The sequence below is a fragment of the Muntiacus reevesi genome, chromosome 9 (assembly GCF_963930625.1).
Source record: "Muntiacus reevesi chromosome 9, mMunRee1.1, whole genome shotgun sequence".
NCBI classification, from domain to species: Eukaryota; Metazoa; Chordata; class Mammalia; order Artiodactyla; family Cervidae; genus Muntiacus; species Muntiacus reevesi.
Window position 1 is genome coordinate 2,247,506 of NC_089257.1, and position 20,048 is coordinate 2,267,553.

Sequence of the window (20,048 nt, forward strand, 5' to 3'; positions counted from 1 at the left end):
CGGCGGAGGCGGCGGCGGCGGCGGCCGCGGCGCTGCTCCCCCCGCCCCCCGGAGCGGCCGGCTCACTCACTCTGCGCGCCTCTCTCCCCCCTCCCCTCCGCCCGGCTCCGAGGGCGCCCCCCCCGCCCCCTGCCACTCAAGGGCCGGTACCGCTGGCGGCGCGCGCGCGCGCCCGCCAGAGGCGCGCAGCGGGCCAATCAGGGGGAAGGAGCGGCTCCTTGGCCCCGCCCCTCGCGGGCTTTCACGTCGCAGCGTCCTGGGCTTCCGCCCACCCCCACCCCGGCCTTCCACCAATCAGGAAACGGCTCCAAGGGAGCGCGCGAGGTTTCCTTCCCCGCGCACCCGTTCTCACCGTTAAACGGCTGCGTCTCGCGACAATCCCAAAGTGACCTTTTTTTTCCCCCCACCTCCGAGCTCAACGCGCGCCCGGGGCAGTGGGAGGGGCAGGCCTCGCGAGGGGGCGGGTAGGAAACGCACCTCCTTCCCCGCCTCGCGCGCACCCTGGGCTATCTGCGCGCGCACCTGCCGCCCTAAGGAGCCACTAACGCCACAAGGGCTTTCTATCCTTCTCCCTTAAGCCGCGGAGGAAGCCTCGGCGTCCTTCCGCCTCCACCCCGGCCCCACTTTCCTGTCTGTGGCCTTTCTGTCCCCAGCGCCGCGAGGTCTTGCGGGGAAGAAGGGGGGAAATTTTTTTTTTTTTGAGCTGTCGCTTCTCCTTTAAGAAAAAAAGCCCCGTCGGCCGCCGGATGAAAGTCTCTGAAAAAATGGCGGCGGTGGAACAGAGGCGGGGTCGTGAGGTCAACGAGGACCCGCCTTCTGGCGCATGCGCGTAGTCGGCTCGCCTCGAGGCATCCTGGGAAGTGAAGTTCCGCTTCCCCTTGAGCCTTCGGAAGACAGATGGGAACCCCGAGGCGGAGAGGATGCTGGGAGGCTTTGACTGTTGCGCGCTGGGAGAGGTAGTCGACTGTCCTGTCAGTTCGAATTAGCACTTCCGGGAGGCGGCGTTTCCGGGTTGAGCCTGGGCGCCCGCCCGCATCCGGGTACGCCTACCGAGCCAGTCGCTGTTTGGAGTCGCCTGGCAGAGTTTCCCGTCACTTTTCGCTTGGTGTTGGCGAACCATGTCAGGGTGCCACGCAGTAGCCCTCACCTCTGGTTAGACTGCGCCGCCGCGGGGACCGGCTAGCGTTCACATACATCTCCTGCATTATCCCGTTTTCCATGCGCGTCTGGAGATCAGGAGTTGACTTTGGTGCCGTCGGCTCTTAGCGGGTCTGGCACAATTCCTGCCTCTCATCTGATGCTTAATAAAAGTTTGTGGAAAGACTTGTGGAATTGCTTTTTTCCCCGTGGATATCAGGGCTGAGGACTGGCACCCGCTGCTTAGGCTTGGCCGCGCCCCCTGGGTTGGAAGGAAGGGTGGTGAAGCATTGTTAGCGTGACTTTGTGACCTCCCCAGATAACTGAAGGCTCCACACCACCAGCACCACCTCCCGCCACTCCCCACCCCGAAACCATCTGCTTCTGCGGTTTTAAAATGTCGGTGCTACACAGGAAGCACGGTCAGAACAGCAGCTTTGTCAGAGTTTCTTTTCTTTCCACCAGCGTGTGCAACTAAATGACTCTAATGCATCAAACGGGAGTTTCCGTTTGCTTGTCTCCAAGTTGCGTTTGGTGATGGCTCTGAGCTTTTTGCATTGCTTACCCGCCCCCCCCCCCCGTTTTTTTTCCTTTCCTCTATATAATTAAAGAGCGATCTGCAGGAATGCTTCTCAGTCCCGGAAACGAAAGCACCCGGGGTTTAAAGTCTCCAAAGTGAGTGGCTGGAAACAAGCTCTCAGAATCTAATTCTACATTTCACATGAATCATTTAGTTAAAGTGCAGATGGAGTCCAATGTTTTGCAAGCCAAGTGCTGAAGAGCCTTTTTCCTTCCAGTGTTTTGGCTTAGTTACCACTTCAGACTGGGCAAATGTTCATCTTCTCTGTGGAGTGTTTTGCACTTTGATGGGGCTAAAGGCATTTCAGTTGTAAAAACTGGTATAGTGTGGGTGGGAGTTTTTTCAAAGCTGTGTTTGCAGTGAGCAGACTTTTAGAATGACGCTGACATCCAATGGCTGCGAAAAGTAATGCAGAGGTAGGATCTCCTTTACATTAAAAAATAAAAAAAGTTTAAAAGTCACAAAGGAATGGAGAATGAGTGATTCCTTTCAGTTAACCTTTAAAAAACACTGGGTTGTAGAGGAAAGAATACAGGCTTTGACATTAAATCTGTATTATATGTATTATAGTAAGTAGCAAAGCTACCTGCTAATTCTGTAAACTTTAGCAAATTTCTCTTTCACTACTGGTAAAAATGGGGATAATATCTATTTCACAGGACCATAGTTTTAATTCTTTATGTACTGCCACCTTATAGCAGACCTTTTGAAATTGCTTTATTTTAATCGAGGTGAATAAAATCCCAGGAGCCAAAAAACAGAAAGTTGACCCCAGTGTCACTTTTGAGAGAAATGAAGGCCATGTAACTGGACAGCAAGTGTGCATGATGGAAACGTCTGCTGTTAGACCCTGGTGTCAAATCTTCCAGTTTCATCCTTCATGACACCTCTGTATGATTGCATTTTAAACCACTGAAATAAACCTGGCCCGAGAATCCAGCTGTAAGCCTGGTCCAGAGAATCCTGTTCTGCCTTCAATGGGTTAATGATCTATTTAGAAAAGCAAGCATAATTTCTGGATAACTGGGTAAATAAAGACAGCAAAATGAATTGAGTGCTAGTTAACTCTGATGGAAATTTTATGAAGGAGATAATGCTTCCATGGTCTTTCACAGAAAAAAAAAATCTGAATCTTTCACACAGTCACAGCAGGCTACCCTACCCACTCTGGGGAAAAAAATACAAATGCAAATCTGCCATTCCCATGAATTTAAGATAAATCCAGGTGCATAGTAGGTTCTCAAATTTTTCAAAATTAATTTTGCTTCTTTATTACCTTGGCCAGTGCACAACCAGAACTCAAATTCAACAACCCATCTTTCTATGTCTCATTTTTTAAAACTCTGACTTGAAAAAAAAAGAAAAAAAAAAAAAACTCATCAAAAGAGAGGAAGTGCTAAGCAAATACAGGAACCAAGAAGGGTTATAGAGGCTGCTTCACACTGGCTCATTCAGTTCCTTTGCGGTCCTCTTCTCCAGCATATGCCAGCGCAGGGCTCTACAACCTGTGTGTGGTACCAGGGCATCTTGGGTGTGAGACAATGGAAGAACTGGGTGAGTGAGGAGCTTCTTGGAGGAGCAACTCAGAAGGGATTGAAGACTTGGCTGTCATCTCCATGTGTGGTGGGGTGTACTTCTAGCCAGATGGAGTATAGTGTTGGAAGATTTTATTTTCACTGCTTTCCTGACCTCGGGCCAACCAAGAGTGAAGCATGAGGAACTATGTTATTTTGGGGAACTATGGGTTCGCTGTTTTTAGAGGCACAATAGGCAAAGAATTTGGTACTAACCACAGAGTAAACTCTGCACAAATACTTCTGAACTGAATTGTGCTTGAAATTGTGATTTTGTGAGGAGCGTTTTTGCTCCTTGGGGGGCTGCGAGGAGATCATAGGGAGGTCAGAGCTGGTAAGTTCAGAGATGTGATTTGGGGAGGAAAAGGAATAGGGGGGATTGGTTAAAGGGTGTTACGAGGAGAAGAAATGGACTAGAAGTAGGAGAATGAGGCATCCGCAAAGGGTGGAGAAAGGCCAGAGTGTTTCATTTGTTCCATCGTCAAGCATTAAATCAAGAAGACACAGCACTGTCACTCCAGTGCTTTCATTGCTAAGCTTTTTACTGAGAGCAGCTCTGAAGGAACAGATGACCATGGCCTGCACATATGATACCTCCTTCCACTCCAAAGCAACTGAAACCAGCGCTGAAGCTGTGGGCCGCATTGCTCAGAGACAGCCCTGATTTCAAACCTTGGGCGTGCCGTCATTCTCGGGCCTCATGCCATATCCTTTGCCAATTTTTGTTGCCATCGTGCTTATGAACGCTGAGTCACTAAACTTTACCCAGTGTCCAAGCTGTATAATTCCGTGGTGTCTTGGGTGGTTGTATGTCAAAAGTGCAAGTGGCAGCAACGAAAAAAAATCTCGCTATATTGTCTTTTTTTGAAAACGTGTTTTGAGAGTTAGAGGAGGAGAGGAAGGAAGAAAGGCAAGTTACCGAAGGGAAGAGGTGTTCATGGAGAGGAAAAGGGTGTTTAATATTCAAATGTGAACTGCTTTGGAAGTAAAGTCTATTTTAATATGTGGAGTATAAAATATTTTGAATGTGGGTAGAATCCCAGTTCTTTCCTTGTGTGAGGGTTGGCGAGATTCAGGTTTTTGTCTGAGTTCCACCTGAATCCAGCTCTGCTTTTTTAAGGATGCATCATGGCTTTCATGGAGAAGAAAATGGGAACCCACTCCAGGATTCTTGCCTGGAGAATCCCACGGACAGAGGAGCCTGGCAGGCTATGGTCCATGGGGTCGCGAGAGTCAGACACGATGGAGCGACTAAAAGAGAGAGAGATGGCTTTCATGTAGTCATTGGAAAGGGAACTAATCCTTATTCAGTGATTTAAGCTGAAACTATACATTTTTATATGTTAATCATTTTAGTGTTCCAAACAACCCTCTGAAATAGCTATTATCCACTTCTTTTTTTTTCAAATAAGGAATCGAAAAAACAAAATAACTCGTTCAACGTCCCTCATAGGAACACCTGACTAAATGACTAAACCAAAACCCGATTAAATGACAAGGTGTTCTCTTTTTAGAAGTCTGTTGGCCCTGGTGTTCCAGCCAATAGGACAACCCAGATCATTAAAAGATTAAAACAAATAGATTGGCACAATTTTATAGTTCCTCAGCAGGATGAATGGCGGAGAAACTTGGTCCAGAAATACAGAAGCTACCGAGTGGCCTGTGTTAACACCATTCCTGCGTGTTATCCAGGTGGCCGAACCTCATCAGGCTGTTGATAACTGCGCCTCAGTCCCTTCTTCAGGTCGTCGTCAGCTCAGTATCCACATGACAGACTCAGGGTGGCCCTGTCCTCTGCAGCGTGGGGAAATAGTGGGGGGACAAGTCAGCCCGGTGGGCCAGTATTTCCTCTTGGCAGTACCGCCTCCAAGGTGGGTAGTGGAAGTCTCACCCAAACCCTCATTATGGGAGGATGCTACATAAGGGGGAGCCAGGAGCAAACTGGGGCTCTGAATGAACTCATTACAATCCAGTGAGACCCTCAAGAGACCTCCCTTAACTCTTTTCCTGTGAATGTTGACATTGTTTGATTTCCTCAGACAAAGGGCTACAAAAATGGATGGTAGAGTTTCCAGTCTAATACCCCAAACCCCGCACCTGTAATCCCATATTGGTCATACTGAAATTCAGTTCAGTTCAGCTCAGTTCAGTTGCTCAGTTGTGTCCGACTCTTTGTGACCCCGTTGGCTGCAGCACGCCAGGCCTTCCTGAGTTTACTCAAACTCACGTCCATTGAGTCGGTGATGTCATCCAACCATCTCATCCTCTGAAATTAGTCATCTTCAGATTACAGAGTCTGACCAAAAGGGAAGATAATCTCAGAGTGCCGGTGATATATATATATATGCATAGGAAACAGGAAGAGAAAGGCCTGTTAACTCATGACCCAGAAAGGAGCTTTAGAAACTCTGGTTAGCTGGTGCTTGTAAGGGTAACCTTCTACCTTTAGTGATATGGTTTGCTTCTCTTGTGGAGGGTCTTCCCTCTCCCCTCATCTTTATTGTAAATGCCTTTTTATTTTGAATCCAAGAGGAACCATGACTTCTGTTTGGAGCAAAACTTAGGAAAAAGAAAAGAAAGAAATTGTATCTTAATAGAGGGCTACAGAATAAAGATATGGAACTCAGAAATTTGGCATTCAGTCTGAGAGAAAAAGTTTTATTTTCTATTTCTACCCTTTTATTATAGAGAATTTTAAAATTTACAAGAAGGAAAAAAAGTAAAGAAATCTGATGTACCCCTGAGTCACCTTAAACAGTTAACAATTCTTGGTCAATCTTATTTCATTGGTATATCCACCCATTCTTTCTACTCCTAGATTATTTTAAGGCAATTTCAGGCATTGTATGATTTCATCTATAAACATATATATATATCATTATACAAGTAACCATATCATCATATCCATGAAATTATTATTCATAATTCCTTAATGTCATGGAATACCATTATCAAACCTAAAATACTAACAGAAACTACAATATTATCTATGGTGTTGGAGAAGACTCTTGTGAGTCCCTTGGACTGCAAAGAGATCCAGCCAGTCCATCCTAAAGGAGATCAGTCCTGGGTCTTCATTGGAAGGACTGATGCTGAAGCTGAAACTCCAATACTTTGGCCACCTCATGCGAAGAGTTGACTCATTGGAAAAGACCCTGATGCTGGGAGGGATTGAGGGCAGGAGGAGAAGGGGATGACAGAGGATGAGATGGCTGGATGGCATCACCATCTACATAAGGGGGAGCCAGGAGCAAACTGGGGCTCTGAATGAACATGATGGGCATGAGTTTGAGTAGGCTACGGGAGTTCGTGATGGACTGGGAGGCCTGGCGTGCTGCGATTCACGGGGTCACAAAGAGTTGGACACGACTGAGCGACTGAACTGAACTGACTGACTGACAATATTATCAAATATCCTTGTCAAACCTGAAATACATTAACAGTGCTTACTAACTATTGAATTTTCAATCACCGTTCACTATTTCTAATTCTTTCTATTTTGGTTGTTCTTGCTTGTTTATTTAAAGTTCATCCACTGAATCAGTTATAAATCTCTTGAATCTTTTTTAAGCTCTTGGTCCCCTTCTGTCTCTTCTTTTCCACTAAAGCTTATTTGTTGAAGGATCATTAGACCTGAAGAGTTTAGCTCAGTTTATCTCCAAAATGGTCCATACAATTCAATGTATTTGTGAGATGGATGCTTGAGAAAGAGCTGTAGAAGATTTCATTTGTAAAAAATGATCAGATCTTTTCTTACGCCATTAAGAAATACCCATCCCCCAACATCAGAAATTTAAATTCATTTTTTAATGACCTGTAAAGTTCATTTTCCTCATTTGAAGACTTTAGAGCTAGGCAGAGCCTTAGGAATAATATAATCCAGTGTTTTGTAAAGTTTAAAACACTACAGTCTCTGGTAAGAAATTCACAGGAGCTTCACCCCTGGGTGTGAATCTGCAATTTAAAAAATACTCTTGTGATAGAATTGCTTCATTATGTGGATGAGAAAACAGTCTCAGAGAAGCACGTGTCCTGCAAAGATGACCCAGAGAATCTTCATGGGAAAGAGGTCTGGCCTTTCTGACCTGCAGACGTCAGGGATCAGATAGTTCAGGATCAGCCAGGTTCTGCATTCTGAGTGCTTAGTTGCTCCGTCGTGTCTGACCCTTTGCAGCCCCGTGGACTGTAGCCCACAGGCTCCTCTGTCCATGGGATTCTCCAGGCGAGAATACTGGCCTGGGTTGCCATTTCCTACTTCAGGGGATCTTCCCGATCCAGGGATTGAAGCCACATATCCTGCATCTCCTGCATTGGCAGGAGGACTCTTTACCCTCGGAGACATCAGCTGGTACCCAGTAGCAGTGTGACCTTAAACAAGATATTTTTCTCTTTCTTAATCTACAAAATAAGGACAATACTTTCACTTGACTCAAAGTATTAGGATGACTAATATATAAATATATAACTATTATATATCATTGATTGTATTAATATTATATTTAATTTCTATTTATTTAAATAATATAAATAAATATATTTCCTGTGTTAATTTTATTAATCATTAATATTAATTTCCTGAAAACAAAAAGTTGATAGTGAAATACTCATACAAGAAAGTTTGTTGGTTTCTCCTAAGAAAATTACAAGAGAAACAGATTTCAACTGTTGGGACTGCAGCATCTTGTTCGATTTTGCAGTATGTTTCCAATCAATCCATTTTTCTCCCCATACTCCCTGCAATACCTTGAGAATTTTGTTACATGCTGGAGATATAAGGAAAAAAAAAAAAATCAGGATTAAGAGTCAGTTTTACTGTACTGGTTGGTATGTTTGGGAAAACTGTAAAATAATTGCTTATATTTTTCTGATAAGAAAACATGTAGCATTTACGCCTAGAGTCTATCATACAGAGCGAAGTAAGTCAGAAAGAGAAAGATAGACATCAAATATTAACACACATATATGGAAAGATGGTACTGATGAGCCTGTTTGGAGGGCAGCAGGAGACGCAGACACAGAACATACGTGTGGACACAGCGGGGGGGTGGAGATGCTGGGAAAAGCTGAGCGGCATTGAAACGTATACATTACCATGTGTAAAATCAGATGGCCAGTGGAAATTCTCTGTATGACCCAGGGAGCTCAAATCCACTGCTCTGTGACAACCCAGCGGGGTGGGATAGGAGGGAGGTGGGAAGGAGTTTCAAGGTGGGGGACATACGTATACCTATGGCTGATTCATGCCGCTATATAACTAACACAGTATTGTAAAGCGATTATCCTCGAATTAAAAATAAATAATTTAAAATATATGTTAACATTTATTTTTTAAATTATTTATTTGCTTATTTCCTTGGCTGTCCCAAGTCCTAGTTGCGGCCCGTGGAATCTTTGACCTTCAGTGCGGCCTGTGGGATCTAGCTCCCTGACCAGGGGTTGAAACCAGGCCCCCTGCATCGGGAGTGCAGAGTCCCAGCCACTGGGCCCCCAGGGACATCCTCATTTATATTTCTCTAATTGGAGATCTTCTTGGGTGATCCACTCTCAATGATAAAGATGAATATGGGGCAATATAGAAAGTCAAACTGTAGAGTGAGACTATGCGATTAAACGCAGCTGTGGGAAATAAATAGGCCACAGTATACAGAGGGCATTAAACATGTCCTGGTAAAATAGGCCGTATTCTTGAAGTCAAACAAGGAGTAAGGGAGGATGTCTGAATTTAGACTTAACTGTTAACCTATGAGAAGAGGGAGATGAATGCAGCCCAATGGGGATACTCAAGAGGATGATTATTCTAAAAGATGCACATAGTCCATACCATGATTCCCTTGTATCTTCTGATGCAGATGCCTTGCTGGAGGAACTGGAACACTCTACCTTCCAGGAAAGTGATGACTACTCCAAGGCAGCTGCTCCTCCCTTGGATCAACATTCCAGAAAGGAGAGTAACCTTGCTGAGACTTCAAAGGTCCCTTCCATTCCTGATGACACGAATCCCTTTCCGGTAGCTTTTCATTTATTGAAGTACCTTGGGTATACATATTTGAGTGCATTTCTGAAAATTAATTGTATCTCAAATAAAATTATGCAAAGGGAGAATCACATATCCAAGAGAGAAAAACATTCCTCCTTAAAAATTAAAAATTTTTTAAAAAATGATAAAGGTGGTTGTTTTTGGAAAGAGGAGGAACACTGAGAAAAGCATCATAGAAGAATAAGTGTTTGGAAACCTTTTTTTCTTATGAGGGCCTGGAGCTGGCAGAATATTCTGTAATTCACTTGGGATATTCTGATATCACCATCTGGGTATTAGACATGCATGTTGCAGTTTGATTGTAATGCCACTCAATAAGGCCAGAGATCACCTGGGCAAGGCCAGGTGACAGTTTGGCTAAATCTTCTCAGGATGACTTTTTTTTAGCATTTTCCAGCTCTTATTTTCTGCTGAATATATTAGGAAATTCAATTATTAGTATATCCAGAGGTGTGGAAGCTCTAGGGAACCAACACAAGAAAACTACACTCAGGAAAGATTAGGAATTAACCTCCCCCTCCCGAAATCCAATTTATCAACTTCTGGTTAGAATTAAAACTGTCAAGTAGAACAGATACGAATAACATTTGCTGATATATGTATTCCTTTCCTATGGATAAGTCTACATGCATCTACTTTATAATTAGAGGCTTACTTGATGAGAATGGATTAGTATAGCAGGAATTAAGACGATGCTCTGCATATCTGGTGTTTCTGAACGATGATTTGTTTTCTTTTTGGCCACACTGTTCTGCATGTGGGATCTTAGTTCCCCGACCAGGGATCGAACCTGCGCGTCCCGCATTGGGAGTGCCGAATCTTAACCACTGTACCACAGGGAAGTCCCTGAACTATGGTATTCTGACTCACCCTCGTACACTGTATGAAATCACCAGTGGCACAGACTTGAAGTCTGAGCCTATGGGAAGGCTTCCTCTTGAGCTGTTCTTCCTTCCAGCTATGCTTGTACAGTTTTCAGGATACACATTTCTCTCTTTACTAGGGAGCCATTGTCTTTGTTCCAGCTCTGAGGTATAGCCATAGACGCCTAACTGATCCCCTAACCTGACCCCCTGCAATTTATTCTCCAACTTGCAGTCAGGATAATCCTGTAAATCTTGAATCAGATCAACTCATTCTTCTACTCAGAACCCGGTGATGAATTCTCATCTCATTTGTAGTAAAAAGCCACAGTCTTTACACTGACCTTATTTATGGGCTGACCATATGTCTTGGTTCACTTGGAAGAACCTGGGTTTTTGCTTACTTTCTTGACATCCTATTATTGACTTTACCTTTTACCCCAGATTTCCCATTTATTGTGTGAAATTTTTAAAGTTAGTGTCGGCTTTAAGGTAAACCAGCGTGGATTATCAACCTTCACTTGGTTCTTCTGGCTTCTCTCACAGTCTCATCTGACAGTATACGAAACACATGTGCAGAGTTCTTACTTTATTCTTGCTGTTGTTCAGTCGCTCAGTTGTGTCTGACCCTTTGCACGTCAGGCTTCCCTGTCCTTCACTATCTCCCGGAGCGTGCTCAAACTCATGTCCATTGAGTCGGTGATGCCAACCAACCATCTCATCCTCTGTCGTCCCCTTCTCCTCCTGCCCTCAATCTTTCCCAGCATCAGGGTCTTTGCCAGTGAGTTCACTCTTCACATCAGGTGGCCAAAGAATTGGAGCTTTAGCATCAGCATCAGTCCCTCCAGTGAACACCCAGGACTGATCTCCTTTAGGATGGGCTGGTTGGATCTCCTTGCAGTCCCAGGGACTCTGAAGAGTCTTCTCCAACATCACAGTTCAAAAGCATCAATTCTTCAGCACTCAGCCTTTTTTATGGTCCACCTCTCACATCTGTACATGACTATGGGAAAAACCATAACTTTGACTATATGGACCTTTATCAGCAAAATGATGCCTCTGCTTTTTAATACACTGTTTAGGTTTGTCATAGCTTTTCTTCCAAGGAGCAAGGGTCTCTTAATTTCATGGCTGAAGTCACCATACACAGTGATTTTGGAGCCCAAGAAAACAAAATCTGTCACTGTTTCCACTTTTTTCCCATCTATTTGCCATGAAGTGATGGGACTGGATGCCATGATCTTCACTTTTTGAATGTTCAGTTTTAATTATAGCTGTATCTAATAGATGTGGTTTAGTCGCTAAGTCATGATTGACTCTTGGCGACCCCATGGGCGGTAGCCCGCCAGGCTCCTCTGTCCATGGGATTCTCCAGGCAAGAATCCTGGAGTGGGTTGCCATCTCCTCCTCCAGGGGATCTTTGCCACCCAGGGATCGAGCCTCGGTGACTCGATGAATTCTCTGCCAGCTGAACTACGAGGGAAGTCTGGGATCTAAGAGATGACTAATGACAGTTACTAGTCTCTCATTTCCTGATGCTGTTAGGACAAAATCTACCTGGCAGCACCCTTTGATGGGTGATTCTCAGGTGCTGGCTGTCACAGCTAGAGCTCAATCCCCACAGTCAGTAGCAGCTGGCTCCTCTGGTTTTGAGTGGTGGCAAGAAAAATGATGAGGTATTTTTTCCCCTGCTGGCCACTTGTCATAGCATCGCTAGTGTCCTGCTGTGGTCGTGAGATGACCTGTGAAATGCAGAGTCTCCTCAGGGTCAGAGAGAAATACGGGAAACTGTGGCTTAACATCATACACATCTTGCTGAAGAAATCGAGGCTGAGCACTCTTGCCATAGGGTACAGTGTGATCGAAACGTTCTTGTTAAAGCAGTTTTGTCACTGATTGTATATTAAAGATGTTCGTTTTATTATTTGATAATGCTTTTAAATTGTGTAATGAACACTTCCAGCAGCATTTGGCTCAAATCCAAACTGAAACCAAGACTACACATTTAACTGTCTCCAAAAGTTGATGTTTGGGACTCCTCTGGTGGCCCAGTGGTTAAGCGTCTGCCCCCAAGTGGGATCTGTTTATGCTAATAGTAACGTCTGGAGTAGATCTTGATGCTTCTTTATAATATTTGTGTCTTCTGGTTTTTGAACTGACAATGATATTTCTTCTCCCCCCCATGTTGGATGGTAAATATTAACAAAGTTGAACAAATACTTTGTGCAGAATACACACCCATCATCATCTCTTCTTTTTAAAAAAGCTTTATTATTTATTTACTGGTTGGGCTGGGTCTTCATTGCCATGTGTCGGTTTTTCTCTAGTTTCGGCGAGCTTTCTCTCATCAAGGAACATGGGCTGTAGGGAGTGCAGGCTTCAAGAGTTGGGGCAACTGGGCTCAGTATTTGTGGCGAACAGGCTTAGTTGCCCTGAGACATGTGGGGTCTTCCCAGACCAAGGATTGAACCTGTGTTCCCTGCTTGGCAGACAGGGACCCTTAACCACTGGATCACCAGGGGAGTCCCGATCATCAGCTTTCTTGTGACAATGAAACGTGTAGTTTTGAGAAGAATTTAAGAAGAATCTGGCACATTTAAGAAGAATGTGCCAGATGACAATTCAGTATGTGAAGCTGCAGGAAGTATGTTTACACGCCATTGTGATACACTCCTTCCATACAGATCAGATGACTCTCCTCAATTAATTTTGCTCATTTTCAATTCTAAGTTTTCTTGGGCTTGTAACTAAAGTGAGCTGGTGATAATTAATTGACTCCTTTTGCAAGCCACCAGATAATGTCAGATTAAATCAGTTAGAGGCCTCAATTAGAAACTTTAGTTCCAAATTGGTTTAATTGTTAAAGCTCATTCAAAGGACCACAGAAAAGTACTTAGAAGTTTATTCTTCTGTCTAAAATGAAACATCTGATATTGCTAATGCCATCGTAAATGTTGTTTTGAGGGGGGTGATAAAACTAATACAAATTTTGACGGAGCACAGCCTAATGGGAAAATCAATGTTGTTGGTTTTTTTTTTTTTTCATACTTAAAAGCCTGTGGAGCAGATAGGTAGTTGGAACTGGTCGTGATGTGCACAAAATTCATGACTGCATCCAAATAAGCTTCGGTATTCTACCAATCAGAATAGAAACTGTGGTTGTTAAAATTTACAAAGTCTTTATATATTTAAACACAATCAGCGGAGAAGGAAATGGCAACCCACTCCAGTATTCTTGCCTTAGAAATCCCAAGGACAGAAGAGCCTAGGGAGCTATAGTCCAGGGGGTCACAAAGAGTCAGACATGCCTGAGCGACTTACGCATGCACACACACACAATCATGGCATGTGTGTGTGTGTGTATAGCTCAACTAAAAAACTTCTGTGACAGAAGCTATTGTTGAATCTAAAAATATATATTAGCATGGCTGTATATATTTTCTCTATTCAGTGCCTGCCATCAACTGGGTTTTAGAAATGTCTGAGCCTTTGAAAAGTCACTTTGTAAAACAACCTCAATGTAGGGCCATGCTATGTGCAAAATCAGTTGGAAACATTTAATCAGATTATTTAATGAATGTAGCATGGAAATTCAGCTTTTGAAGGTTTTTAACAAGTTGCAATTATGTGCAACAAAGTTTGCAAAAAGAAAGTAGCTCAGATTTCTCCTTAGGAAAGCCTGGGAGGAAATGAACCAATGAAAACATGAACACTCAGATATTCTAACGACCTCACTGGAAAATCGTGTTTTGGAAACATCTGGACTTTGATGGACCTCCTGATTTTACTTGAATAAATTTATATTCCCATCAAAATGGGATGAAATTATGAAGGTCTATGATTTTGCAGTATCTACATGTGATGAAATGTTAGAAGGCATCATTTAAGAGCTGTGTCTTGTAAAAATACCAAAGAAAGTTGCACCGAATGGAGGCAGAAATACCGCACGTGTGAAAAATTGGAGCTGAAATATTTACACATTTTAACATAAAAAACAGGATTGAGAGTATCTTCCATTCAGCACAATCTGCTCCAAACTTAGAGGTCCATCAGCATCTAGACAGGGAGCATCTTCTCAATTAAAATTATTACGGGCTATGGGGAACCAGTGTCAACAGTATCAGATATATTAGCCATATAACAGCTTCACAGAAGACTGCAATTTAATAAAAAGTGTAAAAATAGATAAGATCATGTTGAAAAAAGGCACTTTTTCAGAAAAATTTTAGCATCACCATGTTAAAGACAACAATGGCTAAGTAGCCAATTAAGATATGCATATATATATATATATATATATATGTCAAGAATATTTAGTTCTGCCATTTTAAAATGCTCAAGTAATCAATATAAAAAGTTTAAAAATTTTTTTGCTTTCATGTTCATAGCTATCTGTCATTTTGAAATGTTCTAGAAATTTTTATTTTGAGTAGAATTAGTTGTTAGGTCCACCAATATGATAAAATAAAAATATTGGCTGATAAATACACATTTAAAAAATTAATGTAATATTAGTTATTTTTGGTACTCTCTTTCACTCCCAAGGGCTTCCCTTGTGGCTCAGCTGGTAAAGAATCTGTCTGCAATGTGAGAGACCTAGGTTTGATCCCTGGGTTGGGAAGATCCCCTGGAGAAGGGAAAGGCAACCCACTCCAGTATTCTTGCCTGGAGAATCCCATGGGGTGTACAGTCCACGGGGTCACAAAGAGTCGGACATGACTGAGCGACTTTCACCTCACGTCACTCTTAGAGGTGTCCCAGTCTGAATAATGAGTTATGTGGTCACCGTACCTGTATGAATTGGGGCCTGACTCTGTTCTTGTCTCACTGGTGCTCTCTACTGAGGTCACACCGGTCTCTGTTCATTCCGTAGATGCTCCAAGAAGCTCTCTATCTGGACCGAATTACCCTTGATATTTGCACACTGTCCTCACTCCCTTTAAGTCCTTGCCCAAGTGCTCCTTCCTCTACCAATATATTGATGAATGTCATCCCTCCCTCATCTCTCATCTCCTTGGTTGCTGTTTAGTCTAAGGAGTGTCTGATTCTCTTGCAACCGCATGGACTATAGCCCCCACCAGGCTCCTCTGTCCATGGAATTCTCCAGGCAAGAATACTGGAGTGGGTTGCCATTTCTTTCTCCAGGGGAGCTTCCTTCTCCAGGGATCAAACCTGCATTCTTGCATTGGCAGGTGATTCTTTAGCAGTGAACCACCAGGGAAGCCCTTTCTTATCTCCTACCCATCATTAATGTTTATGATTTTTTTACATATTAGTTTGTTTATTATCCGTCTCTCACCACCGTGATGTAAGGCTCAGGAACAATTTCTAGTCTTTTGTTTCATTTTTTGACTCCTGCATCCCCTAGCCCTCACACCTGACAGGCACTCAATAAATATTTGCTCACGAAATAAACTCTGGGTCAGCCACCTTTTACAGTCACTCCTTATCTCTTCTGGTGTGTTAAACTGAACCGCATTATACTCTTCCCTGACTCCATCCCGTCTAGTTCGAGGTGCTTCACCCTGACTCATGTTATTTTGTGAGTTCTTTTTTGAGAATGGTGCCATCTCTGTGTCAGTGCTTTGGGGGGGGGGGGGTCCCTGTATTTGATCACAAGCCAGCAACTGTGCTAAGCATTTGGCCTTTCTCTACTGAATGGCTGCTGCTCCCCTGCCTTGTGAAAGATTTGACATATGCTAGTGATCAGGCCCCTTTAGAATCTCCAGACAAACATCTTCTAACTCTGGCTGTGGGTAAGTACTAGTATTCTTGTTAAATTTACTTTGTATTCAAAAATTTTATTGAAGTACAGTTGATCTACAATGCTGTGTTAACCCCTGATGTGCAGCAAAGGGATTCAGTTATCATATACACACACGCATATATATGTATGTATATAATCTACTTCCTTTTCATGTTCTTTTCCGTTATGGTTTATCGCAGGATATTGAATATAGCCCCCTGTACCTTACGTAGGACCTTGTTGTTTATCCAGCATTCAGATAATGAGAAACTCATTCTTTATTCTTCTCTGTCACTTGTGTATCTCAGGTGCAGCTTGTGTATACTACCAAGATCCAGGAACCCAATGTCTACAGGTATTTTTTTTTCAATTAAATATTTAAACAGGGTTACAAGAGAATTGTTACCAACCTCTGTCTGGACCATCATTTGCTTTGCAAGCGTTTGTTACTAGCATTCCTATTTCCCTCCCCCTCATGCATGGTCTGTGAGCAGTGGTAGAATTCCGCCAGCTGACATGCAGCAGTTTCTAGGGAGCCTGGCTTCTAGACGGGTCGTCTAGTCACCCGGGCGGGCGGGCGCTGTTGTTTCCTTCACCTCCTGAAAATATGTGAACAGTCCGAGTCATCACAGGTGCTTCTGCCCAGCTATTCCAGATACTGAGCTTCAGTTCACAAAAGAGAAAACACCTAAGGAAATGTCAGCAAGATGCTGACAAAATCAGAGCTAGGATCAGGGCTGAACTAAAACAGTGGGTCTCCACGGCAGACTGATGAATACATGTTGTTTTTGTTCAGTCGCTAAGTCGTGTCCGACTCTGCAGCCCCATGGACGGCAGCAGCACGCCAGGCTCCTCTGTCCTTCACTGTCTCCCGGAGTTTGCTCAAATTCGTGTCCAGGAGTCGGCGATGCTATCTAACCATCTCACCCTCTGTCGCCCCCTTCTCCTTTTGCCTTCAGTCTTTCCCAGCATCAGGGTCTTTTCCAATGAGCCGGCTCCTCGCATCAGGTGGCCAAAGTATTGGAGCTTCAGCTTCAGCAGTAATCCTTCCAATGAATATTCAGGGTTACTCAACATTTATTTAGCGGTGGAGGGATTTCCTTTTAATAAAAGTTATATATTGCTGCAGATTCTACTTACTAAATGACCTCTTCTGGCCAAGGGAGAGTTTGACGATCTAAAAAAATTAAAGGGCCTCTGTTTCTGTTTTCTCTTCAGTTATAGCTTGAAATTAAAAAAAAAAAATCAGACAGCATTCTGGGAAGCAAATCAAAGGGTTTAAAATGTAGATGGTAAAACTTCACAGTTGGTGAAGAGAAACTGCACCACGTCTTAACTTGGTTTCAGAATTGCAACCAGTAACGCCCACAAAATACAGGAAGGGTTGTGCTGGCTTTTGAAGCCCTGGCACGCCTTCCATCGCAGGGGGCTTCTGTTCTGGTGAGAGAGAAGGCAACTTACTAACACGGCCGGCCGGCTTGCTCCAGTCCTAGGAAGCTGCCTGCTGCGGTGCCCCTTAGGCCTCCCATCTCTCTCCTTTGTAAAAAGAAAAGAAAGAAAGCAGAGCAACAGCAGAGCAGTAAGCGCGCGGTGCGCTGCAGGTTCTCAGTCAGTCTTTAATTCTTGCTCATGCTGAGTAGACCCAGACTTGAATGGAGAGGCTAGCAAACACAGGGACACGCAGCCCGCAGCCCTGGGCTGGCTCTGGCCTCGCACCGCTGGTGGAGCGCCTGCCAACTGCCGGGCGCCTTCGCTCTGGGGTGCAGACCCGTCGGACCCCGTCTCCCTCTCCTGTGTCCCAGGAGGGCTGGCCGCTGCGGGCCGGGTGTTCCCGGCTCCGGCGCCGCAGGTCCGTGGGTCCCACCGGCTGCAGACGGCGGAAGGCGGGCGGGGAGACGGCCGGCGGGCGGGGTGCTGGGGGAGCGCTGCAAGGCCGGGACGCAGGGCGTGTGCTCGCCGCGGCTCCGACAGCACTGCATCTCCTTTGGTGGCTTCTGATTCCCTCCTCTGCCTGGGAGCCTGGGCTCCTGGGGTCTGGGGCCTGTGACCTAGCGGCCTCTTGCTATGCCTGACCTCCGGGTCCCCCAGCGCGTGCTGTTTGCTTCTGAGCTCTTCATCACCTGTGGAATCAAATTGCTGGATGAAGTTCCTTCTGCTTTCTCTCAGGCTCTGTATTTTCCTGAGCAGATCTCAATCGATACAAATGCCATTACTGAACGATACGCAGCATGTCGATCTGTGTAGGAGAGCGATATGAAACCCAGGTGGCCTACTCAATATGTAACGGGCTGATCCAAGCCCGAGGCTGCTATAATTCAGAGCCCGCAAGGCTTCCATGTGCAGATTCAGCATGAGACATGGAAGCAAGTTTCCTGCATGCTGTTTCCACCGTTCCCTTTGACTTTCTTAAATTAACCAAACATTCCTTTCAACCTTGAAAGTATGTTCAATGCCAGTTGTGGATATAACAATATGATGATTTTGAGAAATGTATTTTTTATATGACTCAAAATAATTTTAGTTAAGAATAGGGAGGGACACTTCATAAACATATTGCAGAGGAATAAATAGGGGGAAAATTAAAGCCCTTCACTTGAGAAGTCTTGAACTCAACTTTTATGTTTGTATGTTTTAATGGTTTATCATAGGATTTTTTTTTTAACTGGAGGACAGTTGCCTTACAAAGTTGTGTTAGTTTCCGCTGAACAACCACATGAGTCAGCTCTAAGCACACATATGTCTCCTATGTCTTGACGCTTCTCCACCCCAGCCCTCCCCTCTCGGTCATCACAGAGCTCTGAGCTGAGCTCCCTCTGCTACACAGCAAATCTGGTACCCTAGGCCACTGGGCCGTCCTGACGACCCTGTCTGTATTATTCAGGCCTCTGCACAATGAAGCTGTTACTGGCGGCATACTTAAGTCCTTTATCAGGTGGTGTCATGGTAACGAACCCGCCTGCCAGTGCAGGACACCAAGAGACTCAGGTCCGATCCCTGAGTCAGGAAGGTCCCTTGGAGAAGGGCCTGGCAGCCCACTCCAGGATTCGTGCCTGGAGAATCCCATGAACAGAGGAGCCTGGGGTGGGGTGGAGGGGCGGGGTGCGGTGCGGCTACAGTCCGTGGGATCACAGAGAGTCAGCCACGACTGAAGCGACTTAGCATGCACACATCATCTTTAAGAGATGGAGGGACAAATCAAAGGAGCTCTGATTTGAGGGTTCCTCTCTCTTCAGAAGCATGTCCTGTAGTGAAGTCATCGTCGACACTTCAAGAGGTCTCTCATTTCTTATTTAGAAGTTGATACTGTTGACTCAGTTACTCTTAGGGCATTATGACAGCGATCTCTCTTTCTACACTGCACTAGGCGTCTAGTTAGCGACTAGTCAGAGGGACTCCCCTGGCAGTCAGCCGTGGAGGGTTTGCACTCCCAGTGCAGGGGGCGCGGGGCTGACCCCTGGTTGAAGGGCTAGGATTCTGCATGCTACATAGCACAGTCAAAAAAAAAAAAAAAAAAAAATGAGGGGTAACAAACCAGTGAGAGGCCTTTCAATGAGAACAAGGATGCCCATCTGTGAGATGAACAGGTTTTTATATTATACAGGGCCGCATGAGAAGCTGCATTTGTTCTACGCTGGGACACAGGAGAGAGGTGTTCAGTCCTGCCACCTATTGTATTCCTAAGACACGTGCCTGTGGCAGCAATTCCAAGGGATTAAGACTGAAAAGAGTTGTGAGAGAGAGCTCCTTTGCACTTTGTTGGAAACCTCCAAGGACTAAATCTGTCAGTTGCATACCTGACCATTTTTGTTCTTCCATTAACTACCCGCCTCCAAAAAAAAAAAACAAACCCAAACTTGTGTCTGGTAGGAAGCCATATTGCACCTACAGGACAAATTAAGAGGTGAAAAGATCCACTTTCCTCCTACATTTTCCTTGTTGTTAGATATTCAAACGTCTGTGAGCCAGTAGCAAGACATGTTGCACCCAAGAGACGGTCTTATTTGGTTAAGAGAGGAAGATATCCATCTTTCTTCTACTTTCTCCCTAGTTGATCAATATATAAAATAAGTAAAATAGTAAGACTGTCGTCACTTATGAGAACACATTTAGT

General features: G+C 44.5%; 1 protein-coding gene across 2 annotated transcripts in view; it reads left to right on the forward strand.

Annotated features, from left to right (window-relative positions):
- Nucleotides 1-3,175: 3,175 nt before the first annotated feature.
- Nucleotides 3,176-20,048, forward strand: part of LPXN (leupaxin) — a 38,016-nt gene continuing 21,143 nt past the window's right edge. The window contains exons 1-3 of one of the 2 annotated variants that reach the window (XM_065944288.1): nucleotides 3,176-3,271; nucleotides 9,141-9,298; nucleotides 16,246-16,292. In XM_065944288.1, the coding sequence (XP_065800360.1) occupies nucleotides 3,259-3,271; nucleotides 9,141-9,298; nucleotides 16,246-16,292 (218 nt within the window). In that variant the 5' untranslated portion in view covers nucleotides 3,176-3,258. The remainder of the gene's footprint in view (nucleotides 3,272-9,140; nucleotides 9,299-16,245; nucleotides 16,293-20,048) is intronic. The other variant, XM_065944287.1, reaches the window with a different exon arrangement.